Source organism: Vigna unguiculata, chromosome 1 (assembly GCF_004118075.2).
Source record: "Vigna unguiculata cultivar IT97K-499-35 chromosome 1, ASM411807v1, whole genome shotgun sequence".
NCBI lineage: Eukaryota > Viridiplantae > Streptophyta > Magnoliopsida > Fabales > Fabaceae > Vigna > Vigna unguiculata.
This window is the reverse complement of record NC_040279.1, coordinates 40,756,949-40,775,265: the sequence shown is the minus strand read 5'-3', so window position 1 is coordinate 40,775,265 and position 18,317 is coordinate 40,756,949. Positions and strand designations below refer to the sequence as shown.

At 26.5% G+C, this 18,317-nt stretch overlaps 1 protein-coding gene across 1 annotated transcript; it reads right to left on the bottom strand.

Moving 5' to 3' along the window:
• Positions 1 to 11,243: 11,243 nt before the first annotated feature.
• LOC114186889 lies at positions 11,244 to 13,127 on the bottom strand. The gene has a single exon (XM_028074957.1). The coding sequence runs from the start codon at positions 12,889 to 12,891 to the stop codon at positions 11,530 to 11,532; it is 1,362 nt and encodes a 453-aa protein (XP_027930758.1). The 5' UTR covers positions 12,892 to 13,127; the 3' UTR covers positions 11,244 to 11,529.
• Between the last annotated feature and the right edge of the window lie 5,190 nt (positions 13,128 to 18,317).

Sequence of the window (18,317 nt, the reverse complement as noted above, 5' to 3'; positions counted from 1 at the left end):
AGTAAAAGGGTACTTTTTTTGTTGAGCTCTATTTGATTTATTTTTTATTATGGTTGTAATTTTTATTACTCATTTTGGTTTGTATGTGTTGTGAAGGATAATTCATCAAATATTCAAGGCTGCCAAATCAATCAAGGATAATATGGCTTGAGATATTTGTGTCATTAGTAATTAAGGAGGCACTCCTGAAGGTAATCTGCTTTGAATGCTTGAATTTTTATGCTCGAAGCCTCAAGCAAACTGTTTTCCATTTTAAATGGTTTGAAACAAGATAACAATGTTGTACCCCATTTTTATCAAGAAATATAGCAATCACAATGATTTTCTGTGCTCCAATAAGAAATTGCTCTTGATTTCTATCAATTTTACAACGGCTCATAATGTTTGAAAAGAATAAGCATTCATGCATATTTTTTCTTTGAAAGATACAAGGTGCTTCATACAATTCTGTAAAATTATAAGTTTGATTGTAGGAACTTTATTCAAGAGCAAGAGGCAAGAGGCAAGAAGAGGAGTTCCTCTCTTTCTGTGAATAAATTTCTTTTGTCTACTTGATGGTACAAAATATACACATGTTAGTTATATCTATCTCTACATTTTCAACTTTTGAGGAAATTAACTAAATTTAATGACAGCAGGAATGAGAAATGCAATCTGGTGAGACAACTATCTTAATTAAGCAAGGTTAGTAAATGTCTTTGTAAATTATAGTTATATTTTAACATTTTACTTATATGATATTAGTCTTAAACTTTGAATGTCAAACATGTCAAATTTATATGTTCCAAATTATTCTTCTCATACTCGGTCAAGATTATTCTTTTAATGCGAGCATTCATAAGTTGGTAAAAGTTGTTTGATATTAGATTTTGTTCTAAAAATATATGGATTGTGATATATGTTAATGGTAATGTGGTATATGAATGGACAGATCGGTGTCCCATGGTACAAAGAACACCTTCTTCAGTAGACATCTCTTGGTTCTATTATTGTCATAATTCTTATGAGAACTATACAGTATTATCTGATGCAATTATATCTCATGTAGGTTATTTAAAGAGTTATAGGACCCTTCAGATATTAGTGGAATAACTGAGGTATTTATTTACACTTCTAAAGTTTAGGGTAGTCATTTTGAGATTTCTGTCATGGGAGGTGCATTATTTCACACCATCGGAGAATAATGCATAAGAGCACCTGCAAAACTTTGATGTCAACATTTGGCCTTTTCTTGCAAAGTATAACTTATGATAAAACTTTGGAATTGTAATTAGTGGTAAGTTTGTCAAAGCTCTTATACTTTTGTTGTGTTATTTTTAGATATTAGAAAATAGTGCATGAATAATTGCTTCTAAATCATACTTAAAACTAAAGTTTTATTTTATTCTCATAATTTAATAAAAGTGGTTAGCAAATTGGTTTTCTACAAGATTTTCAATTTTCTCCTAATTGTAGTGAATAAACTATATATCATTGAAAATTCATCTTTATCATCTTTCTCATTAGCTTTTTCATTGTGCAGCAAGTGCATACAAAAGTTTTAGTCTTTTGGAAGAGCAATATGCACAAGGAGAAACAGTTTTGAATGATGATGGTGGAAGAGAAATCCAAAGAATTACAATTCAACATCAGAGCAAATACAAAGTTTGGGGTCCTCAACACTAGGAATAAATCCTTTTATTTAAATTTTAGACTTATTTTCATATTTGAAACATTTTAATTTAAAGCAAATTGTTATCTTCATCCTCGATTAGTCTCTCTAGCTTGACTAATACCAACTAAAAGGAATCATGGACTACAACTTGAAGATTAGTTAGTTTGGCTTTTTAATGAGCATGCCAAATGTTGTAGTTCCGTTAGGAACTAATATAGTTGGTACGTTTTATCAAGATAGGTTGCGAGATGTAATATTGTTCAAAACTTTATTAGCTTATAATATATTTTGTAACCTTCTCATCTTTATCACTATAATTAGTGATTGAAAATGACCAAAATCCATGAGCAGAACAATGTGAAAATAAAATGTGTATATAACTTAGGATTTTTTCAAACAATTACAGATCATTGGTTATGTATTAGCTCAAGTAAGTACAAATTGGAATGGATTTATACTATCAATAATTATATGATTTGTTTCTAATTTTTTTTTAATTGACCAATTAATTTCATTCATTGTTTTTAATGTTCTAATTATGAATGGATTTTTTTTTATTATCAATTAATTGATTTCATTAATTATTTTAAATTTCTTTAATTATAAATGGAGTTTTAATTGGTAATTGCTAATACTATTGTAATTATTAGTATTTTTGTTATTATTATTTGAATCAATAAATTAAATATTTATTATATATAATAATAATAATAATAATAAATAAAATATGTATATAGCATTTATTATGTAGCGCATAAAACTGATATTCTAATATATAAAATTGAGTTTATGCATCACAAAATAGATTTTATATTTATATTTATGTTTTATTATATTCATATATATATATATATATATATATATATATATATATATATATATATATAAAAATCTTTGTACAGATGTGATAAATGATTTAAAAAAAAATAGTATAATGTTTTATAAGTTATTTTATAATGATTTTTTTATTTTTTTTCTAATTTTTAGACTTCTTCTTCTTATTAATAATAATAATAATAATAATAATAATAATAATAATAATAATCAAAAAATATGTATACAACATTTATTATGTAGCGCATAGAATTGATATTCTAATATATAAAATCGAGTTTATGCATCACAAAATAGATTTTATATTTATATTTATGTTTTATTATATTCACATATATTTGTTTATAAATCTTTGTACAGATGTGATAAAAGATTTAAGAAAAAAATATAATGTTTTACAAGTTATTTTATAATAATTTTTTTTTATTTTTTTCTCTAATTTTTAGACTTTTTATAAATATAATAATAATAATAATAATAATAATAAAATATGTATATAACATTTATTATGTTGCGCATAGAATTGATATTTTAATATATAAAATCGAGTTTATGCATCACAAAATAGATTTTATATTTATATTTATGTTTTATTATATTCACATATATTTGTTTATAAATCTTTGTACAAATGTGATAAAAGATTTAAGAAAAAAAAAGTATAATATTTTACAAGTTATTTTATAATGATTTTTTTTATTTTTTTTTCTAATTTTTAGACTTCTTGAGTTTTTATTGTCAAAACAAATAACATCTAATTGTGAGTATGAGTCTTACTTACTTTAAGTGTACAAGTATATTCATTGTATTAATTTATCGATGTTGTACTCTCTATGTTCTATAATTCTTTAAACAAAAATAAGAAAACTAATAATACATGTCATATATCATAGATAACAGAAATTATAATATTAATCCCAAATTCTCAATATCTAAATTGTATCCAACCTAAAAAAATTAAATGTCTCATAAAATTTCAGGATCCATACTAAATATATTAAGAACTAATTTTAATAATTGTTATAGACGAAGACATGTCCTCAGACCAATTCCAATACGGTCTCTAGCCCGAAATCCATTTGCAGAAAAAAAAAATTGTTTCCACCCATAATTGAGATAGAATTGTCTCACATATATTTATAATTATACATAACTAAATTATTTAATTAAAATTATTTAAACAAATTGTTGATTTAAATATAATAACAATAATAAATATTTTAAAAATATTAAAAACTAAGAAAAAAATAAACAACGACCCCGTATTATTATTATTATTATTATTATTATTATTATTATTATTATTATTAGTATTATTATTATTATTATTATTATTATTAGTATTAGTATTATTTATATATACATATGTTTCTATTTAAAAAAATTACATCAATTTTGTGTTTTATTTATTTTTGTATGAGACCATATTACATAATATATCTACATTTAAAAATTTTAACATCAATCTTATGTTGTATTTATTTGATACGGGACTATATTACACAGTATGCCTACATTTTACTCTAACAACAACGACCCTAACATATGCATTTCATCTTAATGTAATATACATATGTTTGTATCTGCATGTGTTTCTGTTACTATATTTAAAAGTGTTAACATCAATTTTATGTTATATTTATTTTGTACGAGGCAATATTATATAATAAGCCCACATCTTACTTTAGCAACAACCTTTGCAGTATTTCATTTTAATCTAATATACATGTGTTTATATCTACATGTTTTTCTATTTAAAAATTTTAACATCAACTTCATGTTGTATTTATTTTATACGGGACCATATTATACAATATGTTTGCATATTACTTTAACAATGACACATTGATACACATCTTATTTTAATACAGTATACATGTATTTATATCTACATGTGGTTTTATTAAAAAATTTTAACATCAATTTCATGTTGTATTATTTTATACGGGACAATATTATATAATATGTCTACATTTTATTTTAACAACAACGTCCTGTGAATACACATATTATTTTAATATAATATACATGTGTTTATATCTACATGTATTTCTATTTAAAATTTTAACATCAATTTCATGTTATGTATATTTTGTACGGGACCATATGACACAATATGCCTACATTTTACTTTAACAATAACTTGTGCATATGCATTTCATTTTAATGTAATGTACATGTGTTTCTATTTAAAAATGTTAACATCAATGTCATGTTATATTTATTTGTGTGGGACCATGTTACATAATATGATTACATTCTACCTTTAGCAACGATCCATGCATACTCATTTCATTTTAATATAATATACATGTGGTTGTACCTACATGTGTTTTTATTTAACAATTTTAACACCAATTTTATGTTGTGTTATGTTATACAGGACAATATTACACAGTAGGTCTACATTTTACTCTAACAACGACTCGTGGATACATATTTTATTTTAATATAATATACATGTGTTTATATCTTTCTGTTTTTCTATTTAATGACTCATACATACGTATTTCATGTTATATATATTTTTTGTACGGGGCCATATTACACCATATGTTTACATTTTACTTGAATAATGACTCATACATACGTATTTCAATCTAATATAACATTCAAGTGTTTATATGTACATGTGTTTCTATTTAAAAATTTGAACATCAATTTCATGTTGTATTTGATTTATACGGGACCATATTACATAATATGTCTACATTTTACTTTAAAGATGACTCATGAATATGCATTTTATTTTAGTATAATATACATGTTTTTATTTATATCTACATGTGTTTATATTTAAAATTTTTAACATCAAAATTTCATGTTGTATATATTTTATACGGGACTATATAACATCATATGCCTACATTTTACTCTAATAACGATACATGCATATGTATTGCGTTTTAATATAGCATACAAGTGTTTATATGTACACATGTTTCTATTCAAAATATTTAAATCAATTTTATATTTTATTTAATTTATACAGGACCATATTACATAATATACTTACATTTTATTATAACAATGACGTATACATATACATTTTAATTTAATTTAATAATAATATTATTGTTAATAACATTAATATTATTATTATAAATTATTACAATTTCTAAATGTAGATATATCTAAATAATAAAATTAATTATATGTAATTAAATCAATAATAATAATCATTTAAATAATTGATTTATATAATAACAACAAAATTTTTATTTTAAAAATTACATAACATAAAATGAAAAAACACGACCCGTGCGGATGCACGGGTCTCCTACTAGTTCCTTATAAAAATTCTGAATTCTGTTTCAGTTCTATTTGGAAACAGACAAAATGTTGCTGTATAAAACTGAGTTAATGCGTAGGTCGTGTTGCTTTAGATGAGGTAATTTTTGAATTACTTGTTTAATGGTGAGACTTTCGTCTATTATGGAGATTTCTTTTATCAAATTACTAGGTGTAGGGATGAAGAATTGAGGGCTACAAGATTATTATTAGAAATGATATTATTGAATAAAAATATTTAAAAAGTATAACGATACTATAATAATTAAAATTTTGATAATTTTTTCTTATAATCTGAATTGACATATTTGAAGTGAGTTTGAAATGAATTTAGATTTTCTGTTGAATTTTGTTGTGTTGTTTCTCTATTGTACCTTCATAATACACTGATTACCACTAATTTTGATGTTTTAAAATATATTAAAAAGATATTTAAAATACTAACACAGTATAATTTTAATACTCAACAAAGAACAGTACCGAAAAAATCAGTAAAAAATCTAGACTCGTTTGAAATATAGAAAAATAAAAAAATAAAAAAATAAAAAATTACTTAAAAAATGACAACTCAGATTCTTAAGAAAAAGTTATCAAAATTTAATTGTTATAGTAAAATTTTTCATTTAAAAAATATGATGCAGGGTAAAAGTATGAAACTCTTTAATATATATTACAATTTTAAAAAACAAATATGGCTTGTTTATTATACCTTTTACACTTAAATAGATTTTTAGTCTTGTAAAATGAATTTTAATTTTGGTTTCCATTGAAAAAATAATTCTTAGTCAACTAAAATTTTAAAGTTATTATTTTGTAACACTAATTTATTACTTATATGGTAAACGACAAGCCAAGCATCATATTCCTATAACCGTAAAATAAAAAGTAACTAAAAGGTTAATGACTACAAATTTTAGAAAATTAAAAAACTAAAGCAAATTCTATAGAAAAAAACCAAAGCTTATATAATTCATAGGTACTAAAAATAACTATTTCAAATATTACGAAGATGAAAAAAAATATAAGAATTAAAAAAAGTCATGTTCCAGAAATTAAAAATATATTTAAATTTTTAATAAAGATCAATGGTTGAATACTATATTGTTTCATAAACTGTATTTTTTTAATCAAACGAATTCACAAAATAATTTTTTATCATAAATATAATATATATATTTTAATTTTTGAAAATTATTTATTTACTGATATTTTATTTTAAAATATATTAAATTTAAAATTAAGCTAAATATATTTAAAAAAGGCTTAACTAATTTTTTTCTCTCCTAAATTTGTAGATTGTGTATATAACTGGTTATAGACTCATGCTTGTATTTTTGTTTTGTTTTTTAATTTGTATTAAAATAATTAATATAATTATTATCATATTTAAATAAACAATTTATTTTTATAATTATATTTAAGTGTTATAATTATGTTTGAGAAATAAATTAATGGATTGTTTTACTTACATTTATTGATTCAAATAATAATAATAATAACAAAAATAATAGTAATTATAATAGTATTATTAATTAATAAATAAAGAAAATATTTAAGTACAATATAAATATTTATTAGAATAATAATATTATTAATAATAAAAAATTAATAATTAAATAAATAAGTTAAATAATTAATAAAATCAATTAATTGATAAAAAAATTGAAAACTTATGAAATAAAAAATAATCCATTCATAGTTAGAAATCTTAAAAATTTTAAAACAATTAATAGAATTAATTGATCAATAAATAAAAAAATAAGAAACAAATCATATAATTATTGGTTGTAAATCCAAATGTTTTAATCTTTTAAAAATATTACCAATTATATTCAAAATAAAACAATTGTTACTTTAAAAGAGAAATAACAAAAAGGATAAAAGAATCAAAAATATTTCTTTAGAATAATAACCTTAAAAGTGAATGTCATAGATAATATAAAATGTAAAAAAATATAATTTGACCAAAACTATAATGATGGGTAATTAAAAGAATTAATGCATAGTTCTAGACAAATGTGGGTACCAATTATTAAAGGTTCTAAAGCAAATAATTACTACATAAATTTTGATCTTCATTGATGATATATTAACTAACAATTAAACCATACATTTATCAATTATTATATTATTATATGATAATATATGTGTTAGACTATTTTGAATTTTAAAATTGTAAAAGTAAAATAAAGTAGAATGTAAAATAAATAATATATATATATATATATATATATATATATATATATATATATAACATTTGAAAATAGTTTAGATGTGAGTTAAAAGTCTTATATATTATATAAAGTCTTATATTATATAGAAACACAATATAACTATAACTAAAATATAAAAAAATAATTATATATATATATATATATATATATATATATATATATATATATATTGCACCGATGCAGAGACCATTATTTGACAGAGAAAACTATAGATATTTAATTGCCTCTAAGCAAAATTAATTTCGTTCCTTGAAAACGTTTTAGCCCAAGTATGCAATATATCCTTTACGTCATATTGACAAATTTAATCATATAATCATAATATAAACTGATTCATTAAACAATTTTAATTATAAATAATCTCATAAACCCTAATCCATACACGTGCTTCTTCTCCAACGATACACGGAGGAAGAAAGTGAAAAAAAAAAAAAACAAATCATAGATAAAAATACGTGGTGCAATAATTTCGCGTTTTCTTTTCTTCACGATCCTTGTTTTTGTCGACTTTTTTTAAGCACTGTTTCACCAAACTATTTCAAACACGCGATCTGGAGACAGTATTATTTTCTAAGGTTAGGTATTTGTTAACTATTTGTCACTTGCAATCTTAAAAGTTCTTGTAAGAAAATATACAAGTACCATCATTTGGTTGAAAAAACACTTACATAAAACTTGTTTGCATGTCTCTGGGTGCATCTCTTTGTTCTACTTAATTTCAAATTATTTATATTTGAATCTAATTTGTGTCGGTGATTTGAAAAAAAAAAGGATAATAAATTATCCTTTTTACTTTAATTAATTGTTTATAACAATAATATAACACACACGTGATTCATTTATCTTAATATTTATTTTATTATGTCGTAGTATTTTTTTAATTAAATAAATTATTTAGAAACTCTAAATAGGATAATCAATATTCTTCTTTACTTTCAATGTGTTTATTTTATTACTTAGAGACATTGTTATAATTATTATTATCTACTACTTTTTTTCTATTGTTACTGTTAGAAGTGTGGGACTTCCAACCGTTACTGTTGTTATTATTCTTGATATCAATGTCGTTACCACAGCTTCATATAATTATTGTCCTAGCCATTACATCATCTATCATTATTTTCGTCATTTTGTCAATATTTTTTTATTGTTATTATCTCTTTTAATTTGTGTTAATTTTACCATTTCATCTTCATTATATGAACTACCACTAAACTATTGTCATTATCGTAATCACAAACAATTTTGTTATAATTATTGTCTGTACTATCATTATTACTTCTTTTTTTTTTTTACCTATTTCATTGTCAACATTATCATATCATTTTTTTATGGTTATTCTTATTTGTACCTTTGTCATCATTGTACTTGTAAATATTACAATATCTCTCTCAATAATGAGTCTCTTCTATATTGATGCATTTTCTTCAAGTGAAAACATATACTTTTACCTTTATTCATATTTATTGTTTTTAATATAGTCTTATAAGACAAATTAGCAACTATAATACCATTAATGATATTTTTGAAGATGATTCATTTTAGAGATATTACGTGAATGTAATTTGAGATCAACCCACACAAGGAATTATATCACTTTCAATCTAACACTTTAAAACAATAAATTTATAATTTTCTTTTATATGATAATCGACATTCTCATTTTTATCCAATGTTAGATTTAAACTCACACTTGAATGTTTAGCAAACTTCAAATTTAATTTGAGAATCTCCTTATGTATATAATAACAATCAATGGTATTATGGATTGAATGTGCTTTGGAACCAATAATATCCCTTCCTTTAAACTTAAAATGAACAAAGCTCAATTTAATGTTATTTTTCAAAAATACCATTATCTTTAAATTTAATAATCAAATATACATTTCATTATATAAAAAATATAAATAAATAAAACTACTAAGTTTAATTATTATTATTATTATTATTATAAAAGTAGTTATTTTTTTATAATTTAACCAAGATTAAATATAAAAGAGAACAAATTACTATAAGAAAATCTCTTCTCAACTGTAAATTTTAGTGACAAAAAATTATTAGTTACTATATTGATCAATTTAGATATTAATCTACAAACTAAAAATTGTTAATAACTAAAATACTTATAAATTAATCACCACAATGAATTGATCTTTAAATCTGTCACTAACATTAACTATAAAGATTTTAGCAACCAAAAAATTAGTTTCTAAATTTATATATAAATTGGTTATTAATAAAATAAATTTAAAAATATTTTTTTTAATTAAAATCTTAATAACTAATATTATTGACCAATTCTGAATGACAAATTTAAAAACTAATTTAGAAACTATTTTAGTTAAAAAAATATTTTTTAATTAATAAATAAGTCACTATTTTTATCTAATAATAAATTTTCTAATAGTTAAATTAGGAATCTTTCAGGCAAACGTACAATCCGCCGGATTAATACGTTCAGAGAAGAAAAAAAAATTGTGCACCAACATTAGCGACGAATGTAAAGACGATATAAATGCAGCATTACGCAATTAGGGCGTGTTTGGTTGGAAATCGAAGAATGAGACAGCATTAAACCGCGAGATTTTGACTAGTGTTGGGGTAAGTAACCTTTTACATGAGATGACGGTGGTGACGCCCACACTCACTTCTTCAGAAAGCGACTTTCATCTAACCACCATGGACAAATCAATGAACCGCGGACCAAAAATTGATGCAGAATTTCTTAACATACCATACCATACCATGTGGATATTTTATTTTGAGTGAGATTTCTTAATCTGTCACTACTGTTGTGGCCAAGACAAGAGAAAGCCATGGTTCACGCTGCGCTCAAGTTTCTGCCATACCCCCAAATGGCTAAAGCCACTTGTCCACATTTCATTACACCACCGACACATTCAAAAACCGTCGGTGCTTCATTAAATTACTATCATAGCCTCCTCAACCACGCACCATGGTTGTTCATTTCTTGCAACCTTGTCCACATGCCATTAATTGGACGCAGTAAATCACAAATGTACTTGCGTTTCAAATATGGACTCTGCCACTCTGTCCCACATTCTTCTTCTTGCTCTTTTCAATGGGGGAAGAGAAGATCGAAATAGTGCTGTTGTTTGAGGTAAAAAAGTGTATTCTTTTTTGGTAAATGAATCTTCTTTTAAGGTGCGAATTAAATTACCGAACAGCGCGGCAACCAGTGAAGCAAATAAATAGAGAAAAGACACTGGTAAACCTTAAAACCCAGATCCAACAATTTTATCATTTGATTCAGGATGATGCATCGTACAATAATACAATTATACAGGGATCAGGAACTCCATTTATTTATGGAACGAATCTGAATGCTGACTGATACAAATTAAAAGCCAGAGCCTTGCGGCATTTGGCTAGAATGGAAGTTTGGTATGTTGCTTTGATAATTTAAGATTTTAATTTATAAAAGAAAATGCGAAAAATTGTAAGTATAATGTAGCTAATAATAATAATAATAATAATAGGTAATTATTGACTAATTCAATTTTTCTTGCCCTCTTCTCCACCCTCTTCCAAGTAGGTCTTCTTTCTTCTGTCAGCTCCAGCAATGACACAAATGAGGCAAAAACACGTGGCGTAAATGGCGTGAATCTTCCAATTGGTCTTGGGCGGTTGCTTCAGCACCACCCTGTGAAACACCGTCATGTAGTAGTGCAACCCGACGGAGAAGCCCACGAAGGTTTGGGCCAGGCCCAGAAACTTGGAGCCCAGCCCAGACTCAGTGGAGAAGACCAAAACAAGATACATTACGAGGAGCAAAAGGTAGAGGACGTAAGCGAGAGTTTGGAGAACCTGCAGGCAGAGATACGTGGAGCGCGAAGTAGAGAAGAAAAACCTGAGAGGTTCAACGCCGGTGATGAATGAAGAGAGACAGAGAATGGAGAAGTAGATAGCGAGATAGGCTTGGATGAAGATCAAGAGTTTTTGCAGTGAGAAATAGGCTTTGATTTTGTTGAAGAGGAGCGAGGCCAATAGCAAAGGTATCAAAGCGAACGCGCAAGAGAGTAAAGTGGCAATGGTGGGTGCGTACTTGTTTCCGACGTAGGGTTTGAATCCTTTCGTCATCTCTTTGTTGGCTTTCGTGATGTAAGCTTTGGAGGTTGTGGAGATTCGTTCCAGGTCAGGGATCAGTGTTTGTTGGAATTTCTTGGGTAGATCTCTGAACTCCGAAACCAAATCATCGTCGAACTCGTCTTCCAGCACCCAACTCGGTTGCGATTGTTTCTTCTTACCGCCACCGCTCTTCTTGTCGGATTCCGCCTCATCCAGCTTCGTCTTTTTACTCGCTTCCTTGTCCTTTGTGGCGGTGGCTTTTGTGGTTTTGTTCTTGCCGCCACCCCCACTCGTTTTCGCGAGATCCAATGAGGACGGTTTCTTGGTGGAAGTCGAATTCAGCTTCTTGGACTTTAATGCGGTGGAATTGAGTTTCTTCACGACAACCTCTGTGTCGGTGATGAGTTCGGTTTTGGTTTTGGGTTTTGGTTTGGCTAACTTGGTTTGGTTTTTGAAGGAATTGGGGTAACTGGATTTGACGGTTTTGGTCTGGTTTTTGGAGGAGTTAAGGTTGCTGAATTTGACGGCTTTGGTTTGGTTTTTGGAGGAATTAGAGGGCTTGATCAAGGAGGTTGTTTTGTTTTTGGTGGATTTCTTTTTGAGGGGTTGTTCGAACTCTTCGTTTTCTTCCTCCAACTCAAACATTCTCCTGGCGGTGCCACTGGACAAGGCTCTGCTTTGAGGATGAGATTCTGAGGAAACAGTGAAAAAGCAAAGAGAAACAAAAAGGAAGAAAAGAAGAGAGAGGAGGAACAGGTTTCTGCAACGAAGGTACAAGAGTGGAGCCATTGGGATCTAAAGGGTTGTGAAGAAAACGAAGAAGAAGGTATATAATAAAGCAATAAATAGATATAACGGTGACTGGGTCTAGACCTAACCCACAAAGTTATGAATCAATCTGGGAAATAGAGGGAGTGAAATGGTTTTATAGTTTGTACCAAAACAATTACACTCCTCCTTCTTCTTCTTCTTCTTCTCCTTCTACACTATAGTGTTATGGGGCCATGTGAGAGAGAAGCTAGTAACTGAAGTGAGATTGAAAATATTTATTGCGTGAGTGGGAAGGTGCGCATGGAGACAGACAGTGTGGACTTCCTTCACGACGCGGTTTCAACTTTCGACTATTAATGATAATGATAATTATAATGATAAGGATACCATGTAATAAATTCTTATTATAGCATAATTCTCTTATGTCTTAAGAAATTGCTAAAAAAAATCTGGCATTAGATTTGTTTACCCTTTGTTTTCTCCATTGACCAATTATGCATGCATATGGGAATTCGGTGAAAATCAATTTTATATTACAACAAATAGGAATAACCAATTGCTAATGTTTGGACTGAGTGAGTGAGTGAGTTTATGTACTATGACTTTCTTAGGTCAATAATAATTTGAAGGAGTTAGAGACAAAGTTTTAAAGTGTAACGGAATGTGTTCGTCTGGCCCAGAATGTTGCTTTAGAGTAAGAATTAGTTGTCATGAATTATATTTTACATTTTCCATGTTTTCACATTCATGCACCCATCTCAATGGATTTCTAATACAAACAATTATTATTTGTTTTACCCAATTTACACTAATTAATACCAATTTAAATGCATTAACAAGGAAGCATTTATTTTTCTGTGCATTTTTCAATTAATTAAACGAAAACGTAATAAATATAACTTAATGAAATAACTACTATCACAAGTGGAACTTAACGTACCAAAAATAATTACATTTAAGCGTATTGCGATTTTTTTATTTATTTTCTAACCGTTCTGTTTATCAGTAAAATGGTACTTAATTTGCGGTAGCCAGATCTGGAAAGTTTATTCAAAAAAAAAAAACAGCTGATAAATTAGTTGAATGTTAAAAAATAAAAAAAGCCATGTGAATATGAAATTCATATAGTTTTTATTTTACATACATACTTAAAAAACTTTTAAGACAGTTAGAGTTTTCTGATTATTTTTCTTATATTAAAAGAAAAAAAAAACAAGTAGACTAAATAAACACTGTAGCAGTAATTAATGGTATTATGTCGAACATTATTAAGTAGGTGGATAATTAACCAACACACTATTGACATGTGAAATTTAATAGTAACAGATGGGTGGATCGCGGATCTCGATAATGCTAATTACATTACACTTTGCCTAATTAATTCACATTCACAAAACGCTACGACTTTGACCACACTACACATAAAAAAAAATTAGGCAACAATTCACTCCCACTATTATCACTCTAATATAATTCCACTATCATTTTAACTATCTTTTAAATTGATAATTATTTGAATTATTCAATTTTTTAATAAGATATAATTTACAAAACCCGCCTGGTCTGTAAACACTAACCCTGAAAAAAATGAATATTCAAAATGTTAGAAATAATAATAATAAAAAAAAAAGTTCTTTCAATTACAATATGGTCCCACAAGAAAAGACACAAGCTGACCAAAGGTTGAAATTGTTGACTTTTTTGTTCCAGAAATTCTGCTTTCATGAATCTAACACCATGCTGGTAAGTCTGATTCATACTTTTTGTCATGTTTGAAAATTTAATTTGAACACCACCTACACTTATATAATATTCAATCCTCTAATTTTTAAAATGTACATTAGTTCGAAAACCATTACGCACCTTTCTCATACATTTTCAATAAATGACATTTATTTGTTTATATTTTTAATAGTATGACCTCACTTTTTATTTTGATTTTTTTTTTAAATTTTTTTGATAAATTAGTGAAGTTTGTCCTTGTTATGGTGTGCAGGTTCTAGATATGAAATGTCGGTGCCAAATACAACCTTACCACCCTGTGTTCTGGTTGTTTGGCCCCATTTTTCACCCTTTTTCTTCTAATTATTGAATCTAAAAAAACCAGTGTCCTCCATTGTTAGAACAAATTATTGTGAAAGAGGACATCAAAAGCAAAGACAAAAAACAAGAAGCTTAATTCCAGCCAACAACGTTTTGAGTTTGAATTGATAAGTTAAAATTTATGATCCAGAAGCATAAGTGTTCGGTTGTTATTTGTTAATTTATGAGATGAGAAGGACCCACATGATATAAACTGAACTATGGGGTCAAGTGTTGCGTAGTGTTGGTGAATCAACTTGTATTTTCGAGCCACTCACAGTCAACGTTTTCCTCTTCTGTTCAAATTCAATTATTTGCTGATGGGGAGTTGGGAGGGATAATAATTTAAGATCTGTTAAGGGCTTACATTTAATTAATTATTTTTGGCGATAAACAGTTTATACTTATACGGTAATTGAAAACAATAACAATAACAAAGTTGGTGATAAAAAAGTTGGTGATTAAAAAAAATCATCAAATCGTCAAGAAATATTTTATACTTTTACGTACACTACAAATATAAAAGTACAAAACATTTGTTTTCTATTGATTGTTTTTAAACAGAAGATATGAAATTTATCATTAAAGATACTCTTAGTTCGTAGAGTTTTCTATATGGATTTAGCTAACTTTTTTTAAAAGCAAATAGCACTAAAATACGGAACGCGTATTAAAAAAGTCAAACATTTGAGATTCCGTTTTCGGAACATTTGATTGTTCTCAAATTAATCTGTGAATATGGTACGGAGAACGGAGTCAAACAAAGATTTTGACTTCAATAGTTTTGTCCCTATCAATTCTTCCACCGGATAGTGGGTGAAGATTTTAACAAAATCAAAACTTAGAATAAGATATGTGAAGTAAACTAAATATATTTTGTTCACATAATCCAATTAGATTGTCATAGCTTTAAAATTTAACCTTTTATAACCAAAAAAAATAAAAATCTTTTTGAGCAAAACATGTAACAGAGTAAGAGAAGTGAAAAGAGAAAAAAATAAAGTTTCAGAAGGATGGAATGGCACGAAAGTTTGTCTTGTAATCATACTTAACTTGTATGATCAAATTGAAACTTCACTCAAAGATTAAAGGTAAGATTTCCCCCAAATGACATTAATGAATTTTATCTTGAACATGAAATCTTGATTATTCTTTTTTTTTTCATGATTTGAACTCTGAAAAGTAATTAATGAACTGATCCAGTTTAATGAATAACCAACCGTGACAAGGGACATATTTGAAATTAAGTTAAAATTTACATTTTTGAAATTTAAAGTAAAAAATTCACATTGGGGTGAGAGAGGCTCGAACTCTCGACCTCAGGATAACTCAGAAGCTATGAGACCTACGCGCTAGCCAACTGCGCCACCACCCCATGTTTGGTTGCTTCTGTAGTAAAAGTATCATGTTATAAATATTAGGGCTACAATATGTTTGGGCTAAAATAGGTCCATTGTTTGCTGAGTGGCCGAAATAGGTCCATATGTTTTGGGCCTTTTGGTCCATACGAATGCATTCTGCCATTTTATATTTATTAGATATTGAGTATGATGAAATGCAATTCTCATTTTATATTTGGGTTAAATATGTTTTTAGTCCTTAACTTTCAGTGAATTTTAGAATTAGTCTATTTCGAAACTTTGGACTAATTTAGTCCTTCATCTTTCGAAATACGTAGATTTAGTCATTTTAATAAAATTTTGTTAGGTTTATTTGATGTTTCATACGCATTTCAGGATTGTATTTGAGTGTTATGAAACAAGTTTGAAATGTCAAACAAAATTAACAAAATTTGATTAAAAGGATTAAATCCACGTATTTCAAAATATGAGGACTAAATTGGTCCAAGTTTCGAAATGGATTAATTCCAAAATTCACTGAAAGTTAAGGGACCAAAAACATATTTAACCCTTTATATTTTATCGTTATTTACTTTTAAAAGAAGCATCTGTAATTTTAAAAAATAAATATATGTAAAGTACTATTAACTTAATTTGTTTTTATTTTATGCAAATACAGTGTTTATATTTTTTTAATTCGATAAATAAGAACATGCAAATGAGCCGGGTTTTAAAATATATTTTCCACGGAAGAAATAGCCTCTTAAAATATCATTCTAATAAAAAAACATTTAAAAACATAAATTTATTTTATTTTTTATTTTTATAATAATAGAATATGAGATTTTAAACCGTGATTTCAATTTAAAAAAAAATCGGTAATAATTAAAAAAATCTGTAAAGAAACTGAATTTTTTTATGACAAAAAATTAATCTCTGTAGTATAATTTGAATGGCACGAAACAGCATTATTTGAAGGGCTAGGGTTGGTGAAAGTATGGATAGTGGCAGACAGAGTAGAGTTCGTGAAAACCACATCTGACCCACTTTATCACACACAATATAACGTCAACACTCTAACTAAGGACTCTCCTTCCCTTCAAAATTAACCTTTTCAAAGTATAATTAAAATACCATTAAGGGGAATTACTACTTTTATATCATGTTTTTAGTTCAACCAGCTGAAGCTAATTATCTTTTATAAATCATATCTTCACTAATAATTTTCCATTTAAAGTCCTATCGGACATAAATAAACTTAACAAAATTTCAATCGTTCACAGTTACTACCGCTTTGATTCGCTAATCATAATACTAATCATTGGTGTGATGTGTGAATAATCTGTGCCATGTATACGCAACGACATCTTATAGACCATTTATAAAGATGTGAATTTTCTATTTTAATTATTTGAGTGTTAAATATTACACAAATTTAAACACTTTATAGAAAAATTCACACTAATGTGAATATTCAATTTAGTTTGATTAATGAATCCTACAATTAAGATAAAATTTGAAATATTTTCTTTATTAACACATCTTTTATTTACTATATGGAAATTTTAAACAATAGTTATCCTACATAATGTATTTTAATATTAAAAAAATATTTAACAGCGAAGTCTACTAGTGTATAAAAAATATTTAACATGTATTTTTATATTAAATTTGTACATGAAATCTAACTACAGTGAAGTCTCTGTCATTTATTTTCAATAATTTAGAATTATTTTCTAAACAAAAAATAATATTTTTATTATTTTAATTTTTTTTTGCCTTGATCAGTAAATAATCATAATTGCCAATATTCTAACAAATATCTTTCTATTGAGGATGTCTCCACTTATCACTTTATTACTTTGTAATTTGGTACACTTGTAAATATTGTAACAGATATCTTCTTATCCCTAGATTACCTATAAAAGTGTATACATGAAAATGCACAACTCCAACATTGAGTGTGGTGACATAAAACGAACAAAAAGAAAAAGATATGATTTGAATAATGCTAGGAAAGAC

Bases quoted from the DNA above. Each gene is read 5' to 3' on its own strand.
- LOC114186889 (XM_028074957.1), bottom strand. From the start codon at position 12,891: ATGGCTCCACTCTTGTACCTTCGTTGCAGAAACCTGTTCCTCCTCTCT.